The sequence below is a fragment of the Rhinatrema bivittatum genome, chromosome 5 (assembly GCF_901001135.1).
Source record: "Rhinatrema bivittatum chromosome 5, aRhiBiv1.1, whole genome shotgun sequence".
NCBI lineage: Eukaryota > Metazoa > Chordata > Amphibia > Gymnophiona > Rhinatrematidae > Rhinatrema > Rhinatrema bivittatum.
The window spans coordinates 262,168,097-262,194,544 of record NC_042619.1 but is presented as its reverse complement, the minus strand read 5'-3'; the positions used below and the strand labels follow the sequence as shown (position 1 = coordinate 262,194,544).

The 26,448-nt window shown below is 45.9% G+C and overlaps 1 protein-coding gene across 4 annotated transcripts in view; it reads left to right on the top strand.

The window, feature by feature from the left end:
* The window catches only part of NSD3 (nuclear receptor binding SET domain protein 3), a 502,906-nt gene that overhangs the window by 284,361 nt on the left and 192,097 nt on the right, over positions 1-26,448 (top strand). For all 4 annotated transcript variants that reach the window (XM_029603933.1, XM_029603930.1, XM_029603931.1 and 1 more), the window contains 2 exons: positions 936-1,064; positions 1,374-1,500. In XM_029603933.1, the coding sequence (XP_029459793.1) occupies positions 936-1,064; positions 1,374-1,500 (256 nt within the window). The remainder of the gene's footprint in view (positions 1-935; positions 1,065-1,373; positions 1,501-26,448) is intronic.

Here is a 26,448-nt window from a genome sequence, read left to right as displayed (position 1 = left end):
TCTGCCCAGTATAGTCAGCTCTATACCCTTCCAAGTTTTAGCCTCCTTTTTATCAGTTACATGTAAGGGCCCCGCCCAAAAGTTACGCTGTTTTACAATGTTATATGTAAGGGTTTCCGCCCATCTGTTACTGTTTAATTGTAAACCGATGCGATGTGTGAACGGTCATCGGTATAAAAGAGACTTTAAATAAATAAATAAATAAATAAATATAAGGTAAGAACAACTCCTTTCTCTGGTCATATCTAACCTAAAATCCCTAGGTGAGGGTAAGACAAGCATTTCCTGTTGAGAGGATCTACGTGGACATGAAGAACAGTGAGGTGTAATAAAAAGGGCAAGATAAAACTTTAAAAGTTATAGGAAGCCAATGTAAATCCTGCATGAAAGGAGTGACATGATCATACTTCTTTTTTTCAAAAATCAGTTTTGCTGCAGTGTTTTGTACTAGGTGAAGATGCCTTAGTTGATGTGAGGAGAATCCATATAGTAGAGCATTACAGTAATCAATACAACTTAAAATAAGAGCATGTGTTAGAGTATTGAGATCTGAAGATGTTAAATATAATTTGATTTGAAGCATAAACTGTAAAAAAAAAAAAGAATTTTGAACAATCTTGGTTACATGACGAGAAAACCTCAGGGATGAGTCTAGCCAATTTGCAACGTCAGACAAACAGCTATTAGCTTGACAAGGAATCAGTAGACTTGAGATCACAAGTGGCTAGAATCTGAATGTTGTCAGCATCCAGATAACTAGAGAAACCAAGATTTTGAATTAAAGTTGCTAATGGTGTCAGGTAAAGGTTAAAAAGAATAGGAGATAGTACAGAGGAACACCACAATGTAATGGTTTCAGAGTTAAAAGTAGGATGGGATGAGGACTTTCTCTACTTTGAGTATTGCTTTAGAATAATCTTGCTCTTTTGGTTTAGGCAAGCTTTGGAAAGCGGTCAGATAGTCCCTCAGCGGCTGCAGATGCTGATGCCTCTGATGTTCAATCTGTAGACTCCAGTGTGTCTAGAAGAGGTACTGGAACCAACAAGAAAGACACAGTATGTCAGGTAGGCTGGGTCTTTATTGGTGACAAACTGTGAAAATGCAATCTCTGGGTCACTTGGTTGTGAATTTTCCTTAGTACATTATAATATAATATCTCATTGGTGAGGAAACTTTTGCTGTGGAAGCAGGGATGATGTTTCTTAAAGAAGATAATTTAAAAAATGAATTAAGGGTACTGAAAACAGTTATGTAACTGTTTCATATGCTTTTCCTATATCTGACCTGTGGTTAAAGTTAAAAAGTTGATAGCTATTGATATGAAATTGTAAACTTGCTGTTTTCTGAAATCTGAATGTTTTGTGTTATTTAAGATCTGTGAGTGTGTTGGTGAGTTTCTGGTGGTCTGCGAAGGAGATTGCTGTCGACTCTTCCATGTGGAGTGCCTGGGACTGAACGTAATTCCTGATGGCAAGTTCATATGCATGGAATGCAAAACTGGTATGTGCCGACTTGCTTCCTAAGTTACTTTCACTTATGCATCTCACCCAAGCACTGTGCAGCTTCAGAAGGGTCATATGTATTATACAATTTGACACTCTTTTCTGACTTTCATTACTGTATTGGCCCAAATATTGATGATCCTGCTTTTTGTAGATAGTGAAACAGAAAAACATGAATACCAATATTCTCCAAGGACAAGCAGGATGGCAGTCCTCATATCTGAATGACATCATTAGATGGAGCCCTCCATGAAAATTTGATATCGGAATTTCTAGAAACTGAGCATGCCTTACCGGACATGTGTAGCATGCCATATTGCCATGCAGGGGTCTACACAGGAATCCCTTCAGTCTCATCTTTTCCATGGAGCAGACAGGTCAATTTATTTTCTCTCTCCTGCTATTATGAAAACTTCTGCTTTCTGAGAAGGCAGGATTCATCTTTTGTGAGCCCAGCAATCTTAATTTGTTTCTTGTAGTCACCTAGGTAGCTTATCAGCCTGTTGTATAAATTTTCTGTATTTTTTCGCAGCTGCATGGAGCACCAGCATTAGTGCATTGAGGTGATACTGGTCATGGTTTTATCATTGAGTCATTTGATTTCACTGTGCTTATTTTTCACTTGATACCCTTAACTAGAGAAGAAAGCCATCAGCTTCCACAAGTGCCACCTGTGTGAGGGGTTCCTGTCTTATCATGGAGTCCCAGGATAGATGTGTCCTTTCCTAGGGCAATTACAATGTCTGGGGGTGCCTCCTTTGCACAACTATGATCTTTGGGGGAAAGTCAATCCTGGCTTGATCTCACAGAAAAGCACTTTAGGATGCATAAGTCTGGCTCATTGGAGGCATCAAAATCCAAAGACCCGGGAATTGCACTGACTGCTGATGGTGCATCGACATTGATAGGGCATTGGGCCCCCTCAGCATCATCACCAGGAAGGGACCCAGTGGAGGATGAACAGTCATCTATTCTCTCACTCAAAAAGAGCAAAAAGGTTCAGCCTCTTTGGTTCCGGCATTGAGGAGCTCCAATGACATACATTAGGTGAAGGCCAAAAAGCATCAGTATCAGTCTCCATAAATGCATGACACCAATAGGGAGACTGCGGCATCCTTGAATCCCCTAAAGTGTTCCCATGGTGAGGAGAGCTCTACTGTACCTTCTCGGGGATTGTGTCAGTCTCCAAGGGTCCAGGTGTTGACCACCAAATACACCTCTGGTATCCTAGGAAGACATGGCCTCCTCTCCTGCCTCACAGGCCATGTTGGCAATTGCAATCTTTGAAGAGGAAATGGATAGAAAAATACAGAAGGCCTTGATGCAGAGCATTGGTGCTTTGGCTTAGATGGCATCGGTGGCATCTAAGCCACAGATGCCATCTAAGCATCGGTGGCTTAGATGGCATCGGTGTCCCAGATATCGAGCCAATATTGGAATCCTTGCTGGTGTCCAATGGAACAGCACTGTTATCGCTGCACTGATGATGATTTCTAGCCTATCGAAGGAGAAAACTTCCCTAAGATGCAGGAGCTTGTTGGGGTCTAGAGCCCAGCAGGCCAGCACTGCCCTCTCTGAAGCCTTGTCTGTTAACCGGGCAAGATTCAAGTCTATGCCCCCAACTTATTAGTTGGACTTGGACTCGGAATATTCCTGGGGATATGGCTATTGATGGAGGCATCACTGGGTTTCCCCCTCTGACCTTTCTCCTCCATGATAAAGGAGAAAGTGTTTCTCTTTCTGAGGACCTCTCCTTTGCTGCTTTATATGGAGATTGGCAAAAGAAAAATTCAGAACAAAGATGCTGGACATTCTCTAATTCATGGAGTCCCTAAAGATATTGTGGCAATTCCAGTCCATGAAAGCCAAGAGGTTCAGAACCCATTCCTTCATGCCCCAGGGAAGGATTCTCGTATCCTGGACTTGCTTGGGAGGAAAAGTATTTTTTTTCCAGGGAATTAAGCTCAGTGCCCACATAGCAGCCCAACAGCTCTTCATGAGCCAGTATGTGGGACATTCTGAAGTAAATGAAATAAGCTGGAGGGCAGCTTCCACAGAAGCATCATGATAACTTCAAAGTACTTGTGGACAAAGGCATGGAGTGTGGAAAACGGGTGGTCCTGTCAACCTTTGGTGTTTTTGAGACAACATTGAAAGTATCTGCAGTAGGTATTGGTGCCCACAGACTCTTAGCTGTGGGCATAAGACCTCTAATCAGATGTTCAGATGCCCCTTTTCCATAATGCCTCAATAAGGCAATTGTGCTGTCAAAGGGTACATACTGAACTGTTCATTCCTCTGGTGGTAGGTGATCGTTTACTGATTCCCCGCACAGGTAAGACAGATTCTGTATGAGATGAAATTTGCCTGTCTCCTTTTTTTTTTTTTTTGGTACACTGCCAAAGGCAAAAGCATCATCACCTCGACTTGAGGTGATGATGGACCTGCCGTTCTGCCCAAGGCCGCTTCTGCATCAACTTTCTGCTGAACAATGTCTGCATAATGCACTATGGAAGGCTCGTTAAAAACTCTTCCCAAAAGCCTTGAGCTATTTTCAATGTGGCACTGTGCCTAGGGTAACGGAAGAGCTATGGATCCATACTGGACGATCTTATCAGGGATGGAGTTTTAAGGAAGATACAAGAATCATTTGGATTTATTGGAACTCCCTGCCATGCCCCCCTTAGTACTCCTGGTTGCTGAGTGCTGCGTGAAACATATGGAACAAGCGTTTTTGGGTTTACAGTTCTGAAAACTGCAGGATGATTTGTTGAGTTGCCAACATATATTACTATTACTATTGTTGGCTTGGGCTGGGCTAACCCCGAGTGCTGCAGTGTTGCTATGTTTTAATGCCAACTGGCTGCTAGGTCCTGCATCACTCACTTTATTGGTCATCTGCTTCAGCCACAATCCTACATCCCCAGTACCCCAGGATATGAAATGATTCTCCTCCATTTTGTCCCTGAAATGTTAATCTTAATTTATCTAGGCCCAACCTTCACAGTCCTTGTATGCTTCAAGAATGGTGTGTGCATAGCTTACCATGAGACCGTATCACAAAGTATCGTCCTGAAGGCTTTTGTCCACTTTGAGCCCACTATCTCATCCCTCATAACATAACATAAGATTTGTCATACTGGATCAAACCAAAGGTCCATCAAGCCCAGAATCCTGTTTCCAACAATGGCCAATCCAGGTCACAAGTACCTGACAGGATCCCAAAAGATCGATAGATTCCATGGCAAGCAGCAGGTTTCCCTGTCCACTTAAGGTTTATGGACTTTTCTTCCAGGAACATTTATAAACCCTTTTTAAACCTAGCTACACTAACAGCCTTTACCACATCCCCTGGCAGTGAATTCCAGAGTTCAATTATGTGTTGAATAAAAAAAAAGGTTTTCTCCTATTTGTCTTAAATGTATCACCTAGTAAATTCATTGAATGTCCCCTAGTCTTTGTACTTTTTGAAAGAGTAAACAACCAACCCATTCCATTCCATCAGAGGCTGGACCAGCTTTTTCTGTGTCCAGGGCAGATACATTGTATAGAATTACACCCCTCCCCTTCAGTGTCTACCCTGACACAGTGCTTTCTTCTTTAGCAGCAAAGTCACAGCTGTTCCTATAGTGGTAGCAGCTTCAGCAAAGCACTCCCTCCCCCCCTCTCTCTTCCTACCATCCCCTTCTTTCTCTTCCTCTATCCCATGCCCACTAATTGCTTTCAATTCCCCTCCCCTCCTTCCCCTCCTTCCCCTCCTTCCCTGTATCACCCTCTCCCCCACTGCCCTGCGGAGTTTGTCAGGGCTATGGCTGACACCATCCCCTTTCAGCTCCTTAAGGAGGAGGATGCGTGTCACAAGATGCTGGAAGTTCACCAGTTCATCGACGCTCCTAAGGACATCCTGCGATTCCGATCCATAATATTTTCAAGAAACTCCAACTCCGCATGTGGGAACACCCCATCTCAGTCTCCTCAGTTAACAGGAAGGCCAATGCCACCTACTTGGAGCAACAGGCCCTGAGATTCGAGAGAAGACAGCTCCCCCACCTGTCGGTGGTTGTGAAGTTTGCCTTAATAAAGGCCTGGCGTTCCCATACCCATGCCTCCGCCCCTCCAGGATATGAACATAGTTGCCATAGGGTGAAAAATTTTCAAGGCGCCATGTTGGTTGCCCACATTGCGGTCTACCAACTCGGTATGACTCAGTACAACTGGAATCTCTGGAAACAAGTCCAGGATATCGTAGAAGGCCTTCCCCAGCAACAGCAGGAAGCCCTTGCTGCCGTTGCCTCTTCGGCACCAGAAGGATAGCTTGGCTCCGGGCCTCGGACCTCTGGCCGGAGGTCCAGGATAGGCTCACTGACCTCCCCTATATAGGCGAGAATCTGTTTGAGGATAAGGTCCGGGTGCAATGGTGCAGCTCCTGCTCTGCCTACTGGACCATATGGCGGCCTCCATCCTTGTGACTCCCTTGGCCTGCCTCCATATGAGGAGCCCACAGTGGGCCTTGCAGTCCCAGTGACAGCAGGCATCTCAAAATCCAGACACTCCGGTCACTGACATGGCTTCTTCCAGGGTATCTCTGGCCTGGTGGGAAGCCCTCCCCAATCTGGAACGCGGACTTTCCTTTCAGCCCACACCACCCCAGGTGACCTTCACCACCGATGCTTCACCTTTAGGGGTGGGGAGCCCTCACGAATGGCCTACACACTCAAGGCCTTTGAAACATCGCCGAAGCATGTTTCCAGATAAACCTTCTGGAGCTTCGGGTGATGCGGTACGCCTTGTGGGCAATCCGAGATCAGTTGTTGTCCAAGGAAGTTCTGATCAGATCGGACAACCAGATCGCGATGTGGTACATCAACAAACAGGGCAGCACAGGCTCGTTCCTCCTCTGCCAAGAGGCAGTGCAGGTCTGGAACTGGGCCCTCTCCCAAGGGATGTATCTGCGGGTGACCTACCTGCCAGGTCACCTCAATATGCTGGCCGGGACCGCCTCAGCCGGTCCTTCCAACCACACAAGTGGTCCCTCAACCCAGCAGTGGCGGCTGACCTATTCCACCGATAGGGTATGCCAGATATGGATCTGTTCGTCTCCTCTCTCAATCACAAGGTGAGCAGATTCTGCTCCCTAGTAGCCATCTGGCCTGCGATGCCTTCTCCCTTCACTGGGGGCAGGGCCTCCTGTATGCGTACCCACCTCTACTGTTCCTCTCGAAGACTCTGTCAAAGCTTCAGCAGGACAGGAGGACCATGATTCTTATGGCACTCTCCTGGCCTGGCAGGATTGGTTCCCACTTCATCAGGATCTTTCAATGCGTGCACCCATTCCACTAGGGACGGCACCCGACCTCTTATCACAGAACCAGGGCACTCTGTGCCACCTGAATCTCCGGGCACTGGCCCTTATGACTTGGATGTTGAGTGCATAGTCCTCCAGCCATTATTTATTTATTTGTTTATTTGGAATTTTTTATATACCGACAACCGTTTGCACATCGTATCGGTTTACAGTTAACTTAGAATAGATAGGCAAAGGCCTTTACATGGAACGGGAACTATAGTTAACAGCGAAAACAAGAAACAATTACTATAATACGAACTGCCGACGTCACTGTGAGCTCTGGCGGCAGTTGAAAAGCGCCTCACCATCAGGCGCCAGCGAGCGGGGAGGCCACCCTCCATCCTGGGCCCCCGCAAGAAGTGAACACCATCTTAAATAATAAAAAAGAAACGGAACTATCATCAGGAGGTGAGGGGAAATGGGTGACTGCGATGTGTGACCATGCCCCTCCCCCGACGTCAACTCTTTGTGCTTCATTTACTATTTTTTCTTTTACATTTTCTGTTAAGTAACCTTTTTTCAAGTTCCTACCTTGTGCCTTTGTTAACAATTTTATTATAAATGTTCTCTGTATTTGACTATGGAAATATTTTTTCCTGCTTTTTCTGTTTTATGTAAACCGGTATGATTTGCATTTTAATGTAAGAATGTCGGTATATAAAAATTCTAAATAAATAAATAAATAACTAGTTTACAGAAGGTAACAAGTAATAATCAGAGAACAAAGTCATGAAAATTTCAGTTGACAATCATGTGGAGGGATTGGCGGACGGGTAGGCCTGGAGAAAAAGCCAGGTTTTTAGTTTCTTTTTGAATTTAGGGGTGGATGTCTCAGTGCGCAGATCTGTAGGAAGGGAGTTCCAAAGGGTGGGGCCGGCGAGGGAGAGGGCCCTCTTCATAGTGGAGATCAGTTTGTAGGGTTTAATAGAGGGAGTGCGGTGAGCTCCTTGGAGGGCAGGACGGGTGGGTCTTGTGGAGGAGCGAGGCTGGAAAGGGGGGGCAGAGCCAGTGGAGGTTATCATTAGCAATGCTCTTGTGGATGAGGGATAGTGTTTTGAACAGGATGCATGATTGGATTACATTACAGCTCTCGGACTGTTTTTCCTGGGTTCTGATAGAGTCCCGGATACCTTCGACCAAGGAGACTGGCTTTGCTGCCTCGATCTACAAGATGCCTGTGCTCATATAAGGATTGCCCGCACCCACTGGCGGTATCTGTGGTTTGTAGTGGGTGAGCATCATTTCCAGTACAGGGTGCTGCCCTTCGGACTAGCATCTGTGCCCCACATTTTCACAAAATGCCTTGCAGCGGTAGCTACACATCTGTGAAGGCAGCGAGTGCAGGTGTTTCCCTATCTAGTCGACTGGCTCATCAAGAGCTCCTCCAGGCAGGGGGTGCTGCAGTCCTTGCAGACTACCATATGAACCTTGGAGACCTTGGGGTTTTTAATCAATTACTCCAAGTCCCAGCTGGTCCCGTCCCCGCACCTGGACTTTATAGTTGCCAGGTTCGACACAACTTAAGCTCGGGCATTTTTGCCGAGGGATCGAGCGATCAGCTTGGCTTCTCTGGCGGGGGCAGTCTCACGGAAGCACCAGATCTCGGTGCACACTATGTTACACTTGCTGGGATACATGGCAGCAACTGTCCATGTAACACCCTTTGCTCACCTTCATATGCGCACGGCATTGTGGACTCTATGGTCTCAGTGGCATCAAGCCACTCAGGACCTTGGGGCATGCATTCAGGTCACCGCACCGGTCCGGGTCTCTTTGTCATGGTGGGTGACCCTTCCCAATCTGGAGGTGGGGCTTCCTTTCCAGGCTTCCCCCAATCAAGTTATGCTCCCAATGAATGCTTCTCATATGGGTTGGTGAGCATATGTGGGGGATCTGCACACCCAGGGTTACTGGTCAGCTCAGAAGCAGAGGTGCCAGATCAATTTCCTAGAGCTATGGGTGATTCGCTGTACCCTGTGGGTGTTTCGGTATCAACTGGCTGACAAGGTCGTGCTCATCCAGACTGACAATCAGGTAGCCATGTGGTATCTCAACAAGCAGGGAGGAACGGAATCATTCCTGCTTTGCCAAGAGGGGGTCCAGATTTGGTCATGGGCTCTATCCTGGACATCCTTCTCCGAGGCCAATACCTGCCGGGACAGGAGAATGTGCTGTCGGATGGCCTAATTCGCTCCTTCCGACCGCATGAGTGGTCCCTGAAGCAGGAGTTAGCGGACTGGATCTTCCGCCTTTGGGGACTCCGAATGTGGACCTCTTTGCTTCTCCTCTCAGCAGGAAGGTAGACTAGTTCTGCTCCCTGATCAGGGGGAAAAGCAGGATGGCATCAGATGCCTTTGCCTAACTCTGGGGCAAGGTCTCTGTGTATGCCTATCCTCCGCTCCTTCTGGTCTCCAAGACACTCCTGAAGCTCCAGTAGGATCGAGGGACCATGATTTCTCATAGCGCCTTATTGGCCCTGGAAGATCTGGTTCCCGCATCTGCAGGATCTTTCCCTGCGGAACACGATCTGTCTGGGAACATCCCCAGATCTCATAACGCATGATCAGGGAAGGCTACGGTATCCCAACCTCCAAGCCTTGTCACTCACGACTTGGATGTTCAAAGGCTGACCTTACAGACTTTGAATCTCTCAGAGGGAGTATCTCAGGTCCTACTGGAGTCCAGGAAACCTTTCACTAGGAAGTCTTATGGCCTAGAGTGGAAGAGATTTTCGGTGTAGTTTGACAGCCAGGGATTGAATCCATTCTCGTGTTGTACCTCCAGTCTGTAAGATTACCTGCTGCACCTCTCGGATGTTGGCTTAAAGACCACCTCTCTGAGAGTGCATCTCAGTGCAATTGGAGCCTATCACCAGGGAGTGGATGGGTCGCCTATCTCAGTACAGCCTGTGGTGGGTTGTTTCATGCGGGCCCTACTCCAGCTGAAACCTCTCCTCAGGCCCCCTGCAGTTTCCTGGGACCTCAACGTGGTCTTGGTCCACCTAATGAAGGCTCCTTTTGAGCCTTTACATTCTCGTGATGTGAAATACCTGATCTGGAAAGTAATTTTCTTGATAGCGGTCACCTAAGCACACAGGGTCAGCGAACTTCAGGCCCTAGTGTCATATCCACCCTACACAAAATTTTTCCACGATCAGGTGGTTCTCCGCACGCACTCTAAGTTCCTACCAAAGGTGGTGACTGATTTCCACCTGAATCAGTCTATCGTCTTACCAACCTTTTTTCCTAGGCCTCATTCACACCAGGCAGAGTGATCTCTGCACAGCCTAGATTGCAAAAGGGCCTTAGCGTTCTGTCTGGAATGAACAGCTGGCCACAGACAATCCACACAATTCTTCATTTTGTTCGACAAAAATAGTTTGGGAGTTGCTGTATCCAAGCAGACCTTGTCTTCTTGGCTTGTAGTCTGCATCTCTTTCTGCTATGCGCAGGTGGGTCTACAGCTGGGTGACCATGTAAAGGCTCATTCCATTCCAGCCATGGCTACTTCAGTGGCTCACTTGTGGGCAGTCACCGTAGATGAAATTTGCAAAGCGGCATCCTGGAGTTCCCTCCATGCTTTTGCTTCACACTCTTCTTGGACAGAGAAAGTTGATGTGAGAGCCATTTTGGTCAATCTTGCAGAACCTTTTTCGATAATTAAACCCAACTCTTCTGACCTGATGCCCCTTATTTGGGTTCAGGCTGGCTCCCTCTGTTGTCACCAGGACTAGTTTGTTGTGCCCGTTGGCACCTAGTTAAATGCTGTGTGTTCCTTATTCATACAGGAGCAGCCTATAGCTAGGTATTCACCCACATGAGAGGAATACCATCCTGCTTGTCCTAGGAGAAAGCAGAGTTGCTTACCTGTAACAGGTGTTCTCCTAGGACAACAGGATGTTAGTCCTCAGGAAACCTGCCCTCCACACTGCGGAGTTGGGTTTCTGATAGTTTGTTGTTTTATTTTTCATGAATTCTATATTATAAGACTGAAGAGGGATCCCGCGTGGACACATGGATAGTGGCATGCTGGGCATGCTCAGTGTGCCAGTCAAAGTTCTAGAAACCTTGACAGACGTTTTCTGTGCTGTGCTCCATCTAGGACTAACATCCTGCTGTCCTAGGAGAACACCTGTTACAGGTAAGCAACTCTGCTGTCTTCATGCCTGGGAATTTTTGATTTCTAGTTACCCTGTGATTGTCATGGATTAATAGAGGAAGGGAACACACAAACTTTCTTCTCTCTCTCTCTCTCTCAAATACACTCTCCAACACCCACACACACTTGCTTACTCACACATGCTCAGACACATACACATGATCACTCTCCTTCTCCCATGTGCTCTCTCAAACACACACATGCTCTCTCTATCCCCAGAACATACAGGTAACAGCAGCCTCTTCCTTAGGCCCAAATAGTGTCTCTCAAACACATATACATACACACGCTCTGTGCCTCTTTCTCTCTCTCACACACACACACATAATAAGTTATTGTATTTTCCTTACTTTTATTGAATTGTAAACCATAGTGAAGGTTTTACTGATATAAAACTAAACATTCACATGCTCACTGTCTCTCTCTCGCACACACACGGCCTCTGTGTGTGTCTCTCTCTCTCACACACACACACACACACACACACACACACACTTGCTCTGTGCCTCTTTCACACACTCACACTCATTCACATGCTCTGTCTCTCTCTCACGCACACATGCTCTCTGCCTCTCTCACCCATGCGCACATACACATGCTCTCTTCCTCTCTCTCTCTCTCTCACACGCATTCATACACTTCTCCTTTCTCTCTACGGAATGTGCAGGGAGCAGGCAAAAAGCAGCCTTGAGCCCCACGGACCACTAAAGCAGCAGTCTTCTCCTTGGGCCGCATGGGCCTAGCCGACAGAGCAGCCTCCTATTTGGGCCCAGCCCATGCAGCCTTCTCCTCCTTTCCTCTGGTGGACCCAACTGACAGAGCTGCCTCCTCCTTTGGCTGTGTGGGCATGACTGATGCAGCATTTTCCTCCTTTCCCCACGCGGGCAGGCCTATTACAGCTTAAACTTCTTTGGGCCGCATGGACCCCACCAACACAGCTGCAGACTGTTTAAGCCTCACGGGCCTTGTCAACTCAGTCCCTGGACACTAAAGTTTGAACCCAGGTCACGGGCCACGTGTCCCCAGTGCTAGCATCACCTCTGCATAATGTCCCTTAATTGCCAGGCACTTTATGAAGTGACTCACAAACCCTGAAAATGTTACTCAGAACCTATATAGCAAGTCTGCCATACCAATACAGCACTAATTTTCAGAATTCAAATAGCAATAACCCTTTATGAAAAGGCAACACTGCATTCTGCCTGGGCCTAAAACACCAGTACATCCTCTAGTGGAAACACAGAACAAGCTGGATTACTACAAATCCCTACACAGAACCTATATGCTAGCAGAATACAGATCATTACAAAATACAGAATAAGGGATCACAAATTAGAAATAGAAATATGCAGATAAAAACGGATTGTTTTTTTGTTCTGCTATTGTCTCCAGGGAATGGAGGAGCTGGAGAAGAACACAGAGGGCAGATCTTTGCTGCTTGAGATTTTGGGCACTGGACAATAGTCATTGTGTGCTTATGTCCATAGGAAAAAGCAGCTTTGCTGAAGATGTCCCCTTGGGCTTGACACTCAGGGCAGCCCCCCCTTGCCCTCCCCTAGTTCCAGCACTGCATTCCACTCATTATTTTATACAGACCTCCTTTTTTCTTTCTTTTTGTCACCTAATAGAAACATAGTTCTCCCAGGACAAGCAGGATGGTAGTCCTCACATATGGGTGAAGTCATCGGGATGGAGCCTTATCACGGAACACTTTTGTCAAAGTTTCTAGAACTTTGACTGGCACACTGAGCACCCAGCATGTCACTAACCCTGCATTCAGCAGGGTCCCCCTTCAGTCTCGTTTTCCATGCAGCAGTTGCCTCACAGCTCTCAGGAGCTCTCTGAGAGTTTCTCACAACTTTTTTCCTCACTGAACTTTTCTTAAAATTTCAAAACTTTTTCCCCGTCCCGGGGTCCCCCATCAACCGCTGACCTTCGCTAACACCGGTAAGTACCTTCGCTTAACACTGGTAAGTACCTCGTTCTTTGCAGTCTGTTCCAGGTGGTGCTTCCATCTGTGCCCGACGACCACCGACCGCTCGCCGCACTTATTTTTTTTAAAAATGGTGACCGGTTTTCGGAAGTGCCCTGTGTGTCCGAGGACTATGTCCATTATGGACCCTCATGATGTTTGTGTATTATGCTTGGGGCCTTCCCACGACGTCCAACGGTGCACTAGTTGTGCCCAAATGAACCCTAAAGGCCGCCGGGCCCGTCTAGAGAAAATGGAGCACCTGCTCGCCTCTAAGCGCTCCTCTCCATCGACTCCAGCCAAGAACGCTCCGAGTTGGAAGCTTTCTTCGTCATCGACTCCATCTCCATCGATGTCTCAGCATTGTGACGCAGGGGAATGGCCGTCACCGGCATTGTCACGCTTAAAAGCCTCAACATCCTCTGTGCCGGAGAAGGACCTGAGCACAGAGAAAAGCACAGTCATCGGCACGGACGAGAACCTTCTTCCGGAGCGGGCACCGACAAGCCATCAACATCGCTGGAACCGCCGACCAAGAAGTCCCAGGGAGAGGAGCCCCCATCCTCTGGACCTGGGACACTGAGGTGTTCCCCACCTACAACGGTGCCGGGAGCCGAGACTCCACAAATTCCCGTGGACCCTCTGGCAATGCCTCTTGAGCCTCCAACCCCGGCAGCTATGTTACCATCACCAGCCTTCCGGGAGGAATTGGACCGGATGGTCCAAGAGGCAGTCCTACAAGCACTTCGAGGTTTTCAATCGCCACCGGCACCGACTTCCATGCCGAGGCCTGACCCGGTGCCTACAATATTGGCTCCACTCCTCGAAAGGTTAGACACCCTTATCGGCGCACATCCATCGATGCCTGCTCCTTCCGGACTGACGATGCCGCCGAGACCATCGATTCCTCCACCGGCATCAACCCCAATTCCTTTGTCGTCGGACGATGAAGAGCGAGATCCACCGATGCCGGACCCGATTCCGGGGCCATCGGGTATACTTCCACCCCAACGACCATCGAAAACACTGATGCCATCGGTGCCTCCACCGGCCTAGTGCTGCCTCCACCTATTTCAGTGCCTCCATCAATTCCATCGGTGCCACCTCCTGATCCAGCTGGATTAGGAATTTTGCCTCCATCGGAAGGTCCGCAGGGTGGAGGAGACCAACCATACGATCCCTGGGGTGATGATTCCTCTGACTCTTAGGATTCTGAGGACATCATATAAGAGCCTTCACCTCCAGAAGAAGGATGCCGCTCCCCTCCAGAGGACCTATCATTTGCCAGCTTTATAAAGGAAATGTCTGAAACCATCCCCTTTAAGCTGCAAACAGAAGAGGATGCCAGGCATAGAATGCTGGAAGTTCTTCAATTCGTGGATGCCCCCAAAGAAGTGATGGCAATTCCAGTCCACGAAGTTCTACTTGACCTGTTACACCGTACCTGGGAACACTCGGATACAGTTCCACCGGTGAACAGGAAAACTGATGCTACCTACCTGGTTCAATCAGCTCCAGGATTCCAGAAGAGCCAGCTCCCTCACCACTCCGTAGTGGTCGAATCTGCTCAGAAGAAGGCTAAGAGGTCCCAGCCTCATTCTTCTGCCCCTCCTGGCAAAGAGCAGAAGTCTTTGGACGTCTTTGGCCGCAGGGTGTTCCAGGGTTCTATGTTGATGGCACGTATAGCAGCCTACCAGCTATACATGACACAATACTCTAGAAACCTCTGGAAACAAGTTCAGGATTTCTCCGAGTCCCTACCTAAGGAGTTTCAGGAGGGATAAAATTCCATTCTCCAGAATGGCCTTGATGCTGGAAAAGACAAGGTCAGAGCTGCCTATGATATCTTCGAGACTGCCTCCAGAGTGTCAGCAGCAGATATAAGCGCCAGACGCTGGGCATGGCTGAAATCTTCAGACTTACGTCAAGAAGTCCAGGACAGGTTAGCAGACCTTCCGTGCACAGGGAACAATTTGTTTGTTTGGAGAAAAAATTCAGGAAGCAGTGGTGCAACTCAAAGACCATCATGAGACATTGCACCAACTAACCACTGTTCCCTCGGACTTCTTGTCTACCACCAAAAGGCCATTTAGACGGGATCCCAGGAGGCTAACCTATAAAAACCCGTAGGTATTACCCTCCTCCATCCCGGACTCGACCAACCAGACCCTCTCAAAGAAGTCAGCCTCGTCAGCACAGGCCTCCAAAAGCCCAACCAGCTCCTCAGACTGGTCCTGCATGGGGGTTTTGACTCCCTTCTAGAGAGCAACAATCGATCCCCGCCTCCAACAAAATTTCCTGTAGGAGGCCACTTGTGCCACTTTGCCAACAAATGGCACACAATCACAACGGACCAATGGGTCCTTTCTGTGGTTGCCTACGGTTACCATCTAAACTTCCTTACGCTACCACTGGACTCTTCACCACGTCCGGCGTGGAGTCTAACCGATCATACTCCACTTCTCGAGGCAGAACTCTCCACCCTTCTGCAGTCCAATGCCGAGGAACCACTTCCCCAACTTCAGCGAGGAAAAGGGTTCTACTCTCGATATTTTCTAATTCCAAAAAAGTCAGGCGGCATTCGTCCTACACTGGACCCCTTAGCGCCCTAAACAAACATCTCCGCAAGGACAAGTTCCCTCTCCTGCAGCAGGGAGATTGGCTCTGCTCTCTAGATCTTCAGGAGGCATATGCTCATATAGTCATAGACCCTCCTCATCGAAAATACCTCAGATTCATAGTCGGTCACAGGCATTTCCAATACAGAGTGCTAACGTTCGGCCTAGCATCAGCACCCTGTGTGTTTACGAAATGCCTAGCAGTAGTAGCAGCTTACTTAAGACAGCGCAGTATCCACCTCTGTCCGTATCAGATAATAGAAAGACTAGGGGGCACTCCTTGAAGTTAGCATGTGGCACATTTAAAACTAATCGGAAAAGTTCTTTTTCACTCAACGCACAATTAAACTCTGGAATTTGTTGCCAGAGGATGTGGTTAGTGCAGTTAGTGTAGCTGTTTTTAAAAAAGGATTGGATAAGTTGTTGGAGGAGAAGTCCATTACCTGCTGTTAATTAAGTTGACTTAGAAAATAGCCACTGCTATAACTAGCAACAGTAGCATGGAATAGACTTAGTTTTTGCGTACTTGCCAGGTTCTTATGGCCTGGATTGACCACTGTTGGAAACAGGATGCTGGGCTTGATGGATCCTTGGTCTGACCCAGTTTGGCATGTTCTTATGTTCTTAGAAGACTGGCTACTCGGGGGTCCATCCAAGGAGATAGTGCTTCAATCCCTCCGTCTTACCGTACAACTGCTACAGTCTTTGGGCTTTCTCATAAATTATCCATAGTAAAATCTGACTCCATCACGCATCCTCTCATTTATCGGAGCAGATCTAAACACCATTCAAGCCAAAGCGTTCCTCCCAAAGGACCGAGCACGTACATTGTCAACCTAGGCCAAAGCAGTACAGACTCGCCGAATCACCAACTAACCTTGCTAGGTCACATGGCATCCACGGTTCACATTACCCCAATGGCTCGACTAGCCATGAGAGTAACACAATGGACTTTAAAGTCCCAGTGGTCCCAATCACACCAAGATCTATCCCACATTGTCCACGTCACCAACCAACTTCGACTTTCACTAGCTTGGTTGGATACAGGAGTCCAATCTTCAGATAGGACTACCCTTTCAACCCCCGTATCCTCAGATTACATTAACCACAGATGCCTCCAGTGTGGGTTGGGGAGCCCATGTCAACAACCTGCAAATCCAGGGAACCTGGACCACAGCGGAAGCAAAGCACCAGATACATTTTCTGGAGCTGCTGGCGATACGGTATGCCCTATTCGCTTTTCAGGATTGACTGACCAACAAGGTAATCCTAATTCAAACAGACAACCAGGTAGCAATGTGGTACCTCAACAAGCAAGGGGGCACAGGCACTTACCTGCTATGCAAGGAGGTGGCGCAGATCTGGGCCTGGGCTCTCTCTCATTCCATGCTACTGAGAGCAACCAACCTGGCAGGCGTGGACAATGTGATGGCAGACAACCTCAGCTGGACCTTTCATCCCCATGAATGGTCACTAGATCCCACTGTAGCGAACACAATTTTCCATCAGTGGGGCCGCCCGCACATAGATCTGTTTGCGTCAATTCACAACTGCAGCCACAAGACACCTCTAAGGAATGCCTTCGCCCACTCATGGACAACGGATCTTCTATATGCCTACCCTCCACTTCCACTTAACAGCAAGACTCTTGTGAAGTTGCGACAAGACAGGGGCACAATGATCCTCATAGCCCTTCACTGGCCGCGGCAGGTTTGGTTTCCCATCCTACGTGACCTCTCAGTCCAGCAACCAATTTGCCTGGGCACAGATCCAACTCTAATAACGCAGAACAAAGGACTGTTGCGTCATCTGAACCTCCACTCCCTGTCTCTGACAGCATAGATGTTGAAAGGTTGATACTACAATCCCTTAACCTTTCTGACAATGTGTCCCAGGTCCTTGTAGCTTCACAAAAGCCTTCTACTAGGAAATCTTATCATTCCAAATGGAAACGATTCTCTTTGTGGTGCATGACAAAGGAAACAGATCCCCTTTCCTGCCCCCCAACAAAGTTCCTGGACTACCTCTGGTTCCTCTTGGAGTCTGGCCTACAAATTTCCTCCATCCGAGTGCATATCAGTGCCATAGCCGCTTACCACAAAGGTGTAGGAGATGCCTCGAACTTGGCGCAACCCCTTGTAGGGCGCTTTATGAGAGACTTGCTACAACTGAAGCTTTCACTGCGTCCTCCGGTTCCGGCATGGGTCCTCAATGTTGTGCTAGCAGGGCTCATGCAACCTCTGTTCAAGCCCCTGCACTCCTGCGAGCTACGTCATCTCACTTGGAAAGTGCTCTTTCTAGTTGCTTTAACATCGGCTCGCAGAGTTAGTGAGCTACAGGCACTAGTAACATACCCACCTTATACCAAATTTCTCCACGATCATGTGGTACTCCACACTCACCCTAAATTTCTGCCAAAGGTAGTCTCTGATTTCCTCTTGAATCAGTCCATAATACTTCCTACCTTTTTTCCGAAACCTCACTCACACGCAGGTGAGCGGGCCCTGCATTCCTTGGACTGTAAACGTGCGCTCGCCTTTTATTTGACCCGCACTACAGCCCATAGGAAGTCCACCCAACTTTTTATCTCCTTTGATAAAACCAAACTGGGAGTTCTGGTGGGCAAGCAGATCCTATCCACCTGGCTGGCTGACTGTATTACCTTCTGCTACCAACGAGCAGGCCTTCCGCTACAGGGACGCGTGAAAGCGCATTCGGTCAGGGCCATGTGAACGTCAGTGGCACACTTCCGTCTGAACCTATTCTTGACATCTGTAAAGCTGCCACATGGAGCTCTCTCCATACCTTCGCAGCTCATTATTGCCTCGACAAGTCAGGCAGGCAAGATACCTTCTTTGGCCAGTCTGTTCTTCATAATTTGTTTCCAATTTAATACTCAACGTCCTATCTGCGACCCACTGTGAAATTCAGGCTGCCTTCATATCCAACAGCACCCCTGTTGTTGTGCTGTTGGACGTCGTTGGGTGCTTTTGGTTCACTCTATTCGGGCATCCTGTAGCTTGCTATTCACCCATACGTGAGGACTGCCATCCTGCTTGTCCTGGGAGAAAACAAAGTTGATTACCTGTAACAGGTGTTCTCCCAGGACAGCAGGATGTTAGTCCTCACGAAATCTGCCCGCCATCCCGCGGAGTTGGGTTCGTTTATGTTTTCTTATTTTATTTTTCGCTTGTACTTTTTCTACAAACTAGACTGAAGGGGGACCCCTGCTGAATGCAGGGTTAGTGGCATGCTGGGCATGCTCAGTGTGCCAGTCAAAGTTCTAGAAACTTTGACAAAAGAGTTCCATGATAGGGCTCCATCTCGATGTCACCCATATGTAAGGACTAACATCCTGCTGTTCTGGGAGAACACCTGTTACAGGTAAGCAACTCTATTTGTCAGCAGAAAAAAATCAAATGGTCCATCCAGTCTGCCCAGCAAGTTTCTTATGGCAGTAACAGCCGCTCCGTGCAGATTACCCCCATGTCTCTGTTAAGGGTAGCAACAGCCGCTCTGTGCAGGTTATCCCCATGCCTTATGTTAAGAATAGTAATACTTAAAACCAAGACCAAGCAACTGTCAAACCCATAAGAAAATTACTGCTAGCAATGTTTTTATGAGGTGAGCAGCTTTCCTGATAATTCAGACAATGCTGTTTGAATGTGTTTTTCTTTTGGACTTGGCTATAGAAGAAGCCTGTGCTTTACCCCTAATGTCAGTGTATTGGAACCCCAGACCGTAAAAGTTGGGGCCCAGCATTAGCTGTCTTTAGAATCCAATATCCCTTTCCCCCTGCCCCCTCACCCCCTGTTGTCAAAGTGGAGAGCGATGTTGGAGTTGCATCAAAAGCATCAAGGCTAATTAGTTAAGGACAGTAATCCCCTGTGCTTTCTGTTATGGGTAGGTTATACCCTCATGTACTCTTTTCTTCATTATCATCCACAAGTCTTTAGGGATCCACAGTGTTTATCCCATGCCCTTTTGAATTTGTTTACCATTTTCATTCTCTCCACCTCTTCCGGAAGGATATTCCAGGCATCCACCACCCTCTCCCTGAAAAAATATTTCCTTATGTTGGTTCTGAGTCTTGCCCCAAAGAGTTTTGTTTTGTGACTCCTAGTTCTTCAGTTTCCTTTCCAACAGAAAAGGTTTGAAGAATGTGCTTCATTAAAACCTTTCAGGTACGTATTCAGATTCTTCAGCTTCTCCTCATAAGTTTTCCGATACAGGTCCCCCACCATTTTGGTCTCCCTTCTCTGGACTGCCTCCATCCTGACTATATCCTTTTTGAGTTATGGGCTCTAGTACTGAACACAGTACTCTGAGAGGCCGTACCATGGACCTGAACAAGTTTATCACCACCTCCATTTTCTTATTAGTTATTCCCTTCTCTATGCATCCCAGTATTCTTCTGGCTTTAGCTACTGCCTTGTCAAATTGCTTTGCCGCCTTCGGATCGCAGACACTATGCCAGCAAAGTCCCATTCCCAGTCTGTGCATGTTAATATTTCACCTCCCATTACATTCAGCTCTTTTGGATTACAACACCTCAGATGCATGACTCTCCATTTCTTGGCATTGAATCCCAGCTGCCAAATCCTTGACCACTCTTTAAGCTTTCTTAAATCGCTTTTCGTTCTCTCTCCTCCTTCAGGCATGTCCACTCTGTTGCAGATCATAGTATCATCCACAAATAGAAACTTTACCTTCTATCCTTTCCGCAATGTTGCTCACAAAGATATTGAACAGAACCAATCCCAAAACAGATTCCTGTGGCATTCCACTTAACACTGTTCTTTCTTCAGAGTAGATTCCATTTACCATTACACGCTGTCTCCTGTCAGTCAACCAGTTTGCAATCCATGCCTCTACCTTGACACCCACTCCAAGCTTTTCATTTTGTTCACTAGTCTCCTATGTGGGATCATATCAAAAGCTTTGCTGAAATCCAAGTAAATCACACCCAGTGCTCTTCCTTGATCCAATTCTCTAGTTACCCAATACAAAAAAAAATTCAATCAGATTTGTCTGGCAGGACCTTCCCCTAGTGAATCCATGCTTCCTCGGATCCAGCAACCCATCGGATAGAGAGAGAGTTTACAATCCTTTCCTTCAGCAGTGACTCCATTAATTTTCCCACTACCGAGGTGAGGCTAATCGGCCAGTAGTGTCCAGCCTCCTCTCTGCTCCCCTATTGTGAAGTGGGTCCATCACCGCTCTTCTCTAATCTCATAGCACCACTTCCATTTCCTGGGATCTAATGAACAGGTCTTTCAGCAGACCAGCCACCACATCTATAAGCTCCCTCAGTATCCTGGGATGTACCTCATCCGGCCCCATGGCCTTTTCCACTTTGTTTTCCTAGCTCTTCCCATAAATTCTCTTCTGTAAATGAGGTTTTGTCTACTTCATTCCCATCTACATTCTTGTCAACCAGCATGGTCCTTCTCCAGGGTCGTCTTTAGTGAATGCCGAACTGAAGTATTTATTTAATATTTCCACCATTTTTTTAATCTCTTTCCACACATTGCTCCTTATCATTTTTCAATTTCACTCTATTACTTCAGACTTTCCTCCTTTCTCTGATATATTTGAAAAATGTTTTGTCACCTCGCTTTACCTCTTTAGCAATCCTTTCTTCCACTTGGCCTTTTGCTTTTCTGATTTATTTCTTAGTCTACCTCAGTTTTACCAGGTATTCTTCCCTATGTTCCTCTTTTTGGGATCCTTTATTCTTCTTGAATGCTATTTTTTGCCTTTATTTTTTTCAGCCATCTCCTTTGAGAACCAGATCGGTTTCTTATTCCTCTTACTTTTGTTTACTTTTCTAACATATAGATTTGTTGCCTTTGTAATAGCTCCTTTTAATTTGGCCCACTGTTGTTCCTCTTCCCCCATTTTCTCCCAGTCTTCTAGTTCTTTTTCCAGGTACGTTCCCATGTTGACAAAGTCCATGTTTTTGAAATTCAAAACTCCGGTCGTCTTTGCGATATCAAACCATTCCTTCTGTTAATCACTGGTGCTCAGGTGGGCACCCACCCGGACATTAGAAACATTATCCCCATTTGTGAGCACCAGGTCTAGTATCGCACTCTTCCTCATAGTTTCCATTACCATTTGTTTGAGCAGAGCCCCTTGAAGGGCATCTACTACCTTTCTACTTCTCGTAGATTCCACAAAAGGGATTCTACATCCAGCAGATTAAAATTTCCAATGCGCAACAGTTATCCCTTTTTTTTCCTACCTTTCGGATATCTTCGACAAGATCTCTGTCCTGTTCTTCTGTTTGAGTCAGAGGCCTGTAGACCACACCAGTAAAAATGAATGCGCCATCTTTTCTTTTAGGACGGTCCATAATGCTTCTTCTCTATCCCATGTCCCTTGCAGTTCAGTTACTTGGATATTATTTTTGACACAGAGCTACTCCTCCCCCTTTTCTGTCCTTCCTTAACAAATAATTTTAGTGATTATCATTTCAACTCTGGCCCAAAACCCTGCCAGAGGCACACAAGTCCACCAGACATGGATGTAAGTCCCCATCTTAACACAACCTCTTCAACACAACCCCAACGCCTGCAGGGAAAAAGCAACATAATGCTTGAGGCATATATAGGTTCTTCTGACTAAATTTATAATGAGTTCAACACTCCTATTACAAATTGAGATTTTATGCTATAACTTGCAAATGTTTCCCCGTTCCCTCTACGATAGTCTTAGCCCCAGATCTTCATTCCATTTATCTATTAGGGCAGTAAAGTGTTCCATATCTTCATAGGACAGCATGATATAGAGGAGAAATTATTTTACAACCCACCTCTGTTTCCATCAGCATCCTCTCAACATGTGTAGGTCTCTTCTGTACCCTGGTTACCCCTTCAGTCCTAGACATAAGAACATAAGAAATTGCCATGCTGGGTCAGACCAAGGGGCCATCAAGCCCAGCATCCTGTTTCTAACAAAGGCCAAACCAGGCCACAAGAACTTGGCAATTACCCAAACACCAAGAAGATCCCATGCTACTGATGCAATTAATAGCAGTGGCTATTCCCTAAGTAAACTTGATTAATAGCTGTTAATGGACTTCTCCTCTAAGAACTTATCCCAATCTTTTTTGAACCCAGCTACACTAACTGCACTAACCACATCCTCTGGCAACAAATTCCAGAGCTTTATTGTGCGTTGAGTGAAAAAAAATTTTCTCCGATTAGTCTTAAATGTGCTACTTGCTAACTTCAATGAATGCCCCCTATTATTTGAAAGTGTAAATAACCGATTCACATCTACTCGTTTAAGACCTCTCATGATGTTAAAGACCTCTATCATACCCCCCCCCCCCCCCCCCCCCCCCTTAGCTGTCTCTTCTCCAAGCTGAACAGCCCTAACCTCTTCAGCCTTTCCTCATAGGGGAGCTGTTCCATCCCCTTTATTATTTTGGTTGTCCTTCTCTGTACCTTCTCCATCGCAACTGTATCTTTTTTGAGATGCGGCAACCAGAATTGTACACAATATTCAAGGTGCGGTCTCACCATGGAGCGATATAGAGGCATTATGACATTTTCTGTTTTATTAACCATTCCCTTCCTAAAAGTTCCTAACATTCTGTTTGCTTTTTTGACCGCTGCAGCACACTGAGCCAACAATTTTAAAGTATTATCCACTATGATGCCTAGATCTTTTTCCTGGGTGGTAGCTCCCAATATGGAACCTGACCGTGTAACTACAGCAAGGGTTATTTTTCCCTATATGCAACACCTTGCACTTGTCCACATTAAATTTCATCTGCCATTTGGATGCCCAATCTTCCAGTCTTGCAAGGTCCTCCTGTAATGTATCACAATCCGCTTGTGATTTAACTACTCTGAATAATTTTGTATCATTCGCAAATTTGATAACCTCACTCGTCGTATTCCTTTCCAGATCATTTATATATATATTGAAAAGCACCGGTCCAAGTACAGATCCCTGAGGTACTTCACTGTTTACCCTTTTCCACTGAGAAAATTGACCATTTAATCCTACTCTCTGTTTCCTGTTTTTTAACCAGTTTGTAATCCACGCAAGGACATTGCCTCCTATCCCATGACTATTTAGTTTTCTTAGAAACCTCTCATAAGGGACTTTGTCAAACGCCTTCTGAAAATCCAAATACACTACATCTACCGGTTCACCTTTATCCACATGTTTATTAACCCCTTCAAAAAAATGAAGCAGATTTGTTAGGCAAGACTTCCCTTGGGTCAATCCATGATGACTGTGTTCCATTAAACCATGTCTTTCTATATGCTCTACGATTTTGATCTTGAGAATAGTTTCCACTATTTTTCCCAGCACTGAAGTCAGCTCACTGGTCTATAGTTACCCAGATCGCCCCTGGAGCCTTTTTTAAATATTGGGGTTACATTGGCCATCCTCCAGTCTTCAGGTACAATGGATGATTTTAATTATAGGTTACAAATTTTAACTAATAAATCAGAAATTTCATTTTTGAGTTCCTTCAGTAACCTAGGATGCATACCATCTGGTCCAGGTGATTTGCTACTCTTTAGTTTGTCAATCTGGCCTACTACATCCTTGCAGGTTCACAGTGATTTCATTCAGTTCGTCTGACTCATCACCCCTGAAAACCATCTCCAGAACTGGTATCTCCCCAACATCCTCATTAGTAAACACGGAAGCAAAAAATTCATTTAGTCTTTCTGCAATGGCCTTATCTTCCCTAAGAGCCCCTTTAAACTCTCGGTCATCTAATAGTCCAGCAGACTCCCTCACAGGCTTCTTGCTTCGGATATATTTTAAAAAGTTTTTATAATGAGTTTTTACCTCTATAGCCAACTTCATTTCAAATTCTCTCTTCGCCTGTCTTATGACACCTTATCCTGTCATATATCTCTCTTGTATCTTCCCCCAAATCAAACTTTTCTCAGAACATCAAAAGAAAGCCACTCATGGTCATTCTATAGTTGCCCTAAAAATTTCCCATTTGCTGCCAGTCGTTAAGTTGAGTATGAAATGTAGCAATGGACTTATGAAGAATATCTCTTAATATGGCATGTACGATCCCAGAATTATGTTCAGGTGCTTACATAACATGCAAAGTCTTAACTGTATATGCAAAGATTGAATTGGACCTCAACATCCATCTCACCTTCAGCAGGGAGAGTGGTAAAAATAAGAGAAGAGAGAGATCTATCCCCTCTACAGCTCCCGCCTCCAACGATAACCAAGGCTGGTCTTAGCTCCTCCTAAACCATGCCAGTAGGCATGCAAGTCAGAAATCCAGGTAGTATCCATGCAAACTCCTGCGTCCAAAACCACCCCCTTTCTTTGTACGTCACAAGGTACTGAGTTTCAACCTAGGGGAATTACCTTGCCAAATAAACCTAGAGATAGAACCATTCAAGTTTGCAAAATATTTCATTGATAGGTTTACAGGTAGATGCTGAAAAAGTACATCAATTTGGGCAAAATGTTCATCTTAATGATCCCTTTCCTACCTGCCCATGGACTAACACACCAGACCCACCTTTGCATGTCATCTAATACCTTTTTGTATATCTGGGTATAATTGGTTTTATAAATATTGGACCAATTTTTAGGTATAACAGTTCCTAAATATTTGAACCCTTCATCTGCCACCTGAAAGTGAGACAAGCATTCTGGCAACAAACTAGTGTTTGTTCTCCCTGTCAAAAAACAGTTAGGACTTTTGATAGTTGATTTTATAGCCAGACACATCTCCATATTTCTACAATATCTCTAACAGCTGAGAAGTCAACCTCTGAATCTGCATCAAGAATATTAGCACATCATGCGTATATAGCGAGATTTTATGGGAGCAGCCCTTAAATATGAATCCACTAATATCCACCTCCAGACATATGACCTGGGCCAAGTCTTCAATAGAGAGAGCAAACAAACAACAAGGGGGACAGAGGACACTCTTGCCTCATGCCTTGTTTAATTGAGAAAGGGCTTGAGAGGGACCTGTTTGTGAGAACTCTAACTATTGGTTGCGAGTATAAAGCACCAACCCACCTAATAAATTCCACATCAGAATTAAAGGAATGTAATATTTAGCAATATGCTAACAGGGTGGGTGGGAGGGAGGGATTAAGGTGGAACCAAAGATGTGGGGGGCTAACTTTAGATTTGGTGTTTGGGACTGTAGTGTATTTTGTATTAGGATTCCAAAAACTATTGTATCTTTATATATGCAGCCATTGTTTGCGGTGGTGGTGTTCCAGCATTGCTTTATATGTACTGTTAACCTGGATACAATAAAAATTGTTGATTATAAAAAGAAAAAAAAGGAATGCAATGCAGCAAAGAGAGAGACCCATGTTAGCCTATTGAAGGCCTTTTCAGCGTCAAGTGATGCCAGTAGCCCCTGCGTCTTAATGCTCGTGCAAACAAGATATGGAAGGTGCTTCTCATGTTTGTTGAGCATAACTGACCCCATTTGGTCTTCCTTGACCAGGAAGGGTAGGATACCTGTAACCTAAGTTGCAATATTTTAGCTAAGATTTTTATGTCCACATTTAGTAGAAATATAGGACAATAGGACCCTGGATCTAAATCGTTCCTATTGTTTTTATGTAGTAGCACAATAGTGGCATTGGTCATCCAGTGTGAGATGTTTGGATGTGCTTTCCAATATATGAACAAAAATCACCTCTCTCTCAATGTTTTTTAATTTTTAATTTTATATGTTTATCTTATTAATCACCCACATGAATGTGTACTTGCTTTTTACACTATTTTTAAGTAGCGTTCAAATAACAAACACAAATTTTTTAAGGAAAGATAAGGAAGGTTTCATACAATTTTCTATATCACTGCATCCAGTAG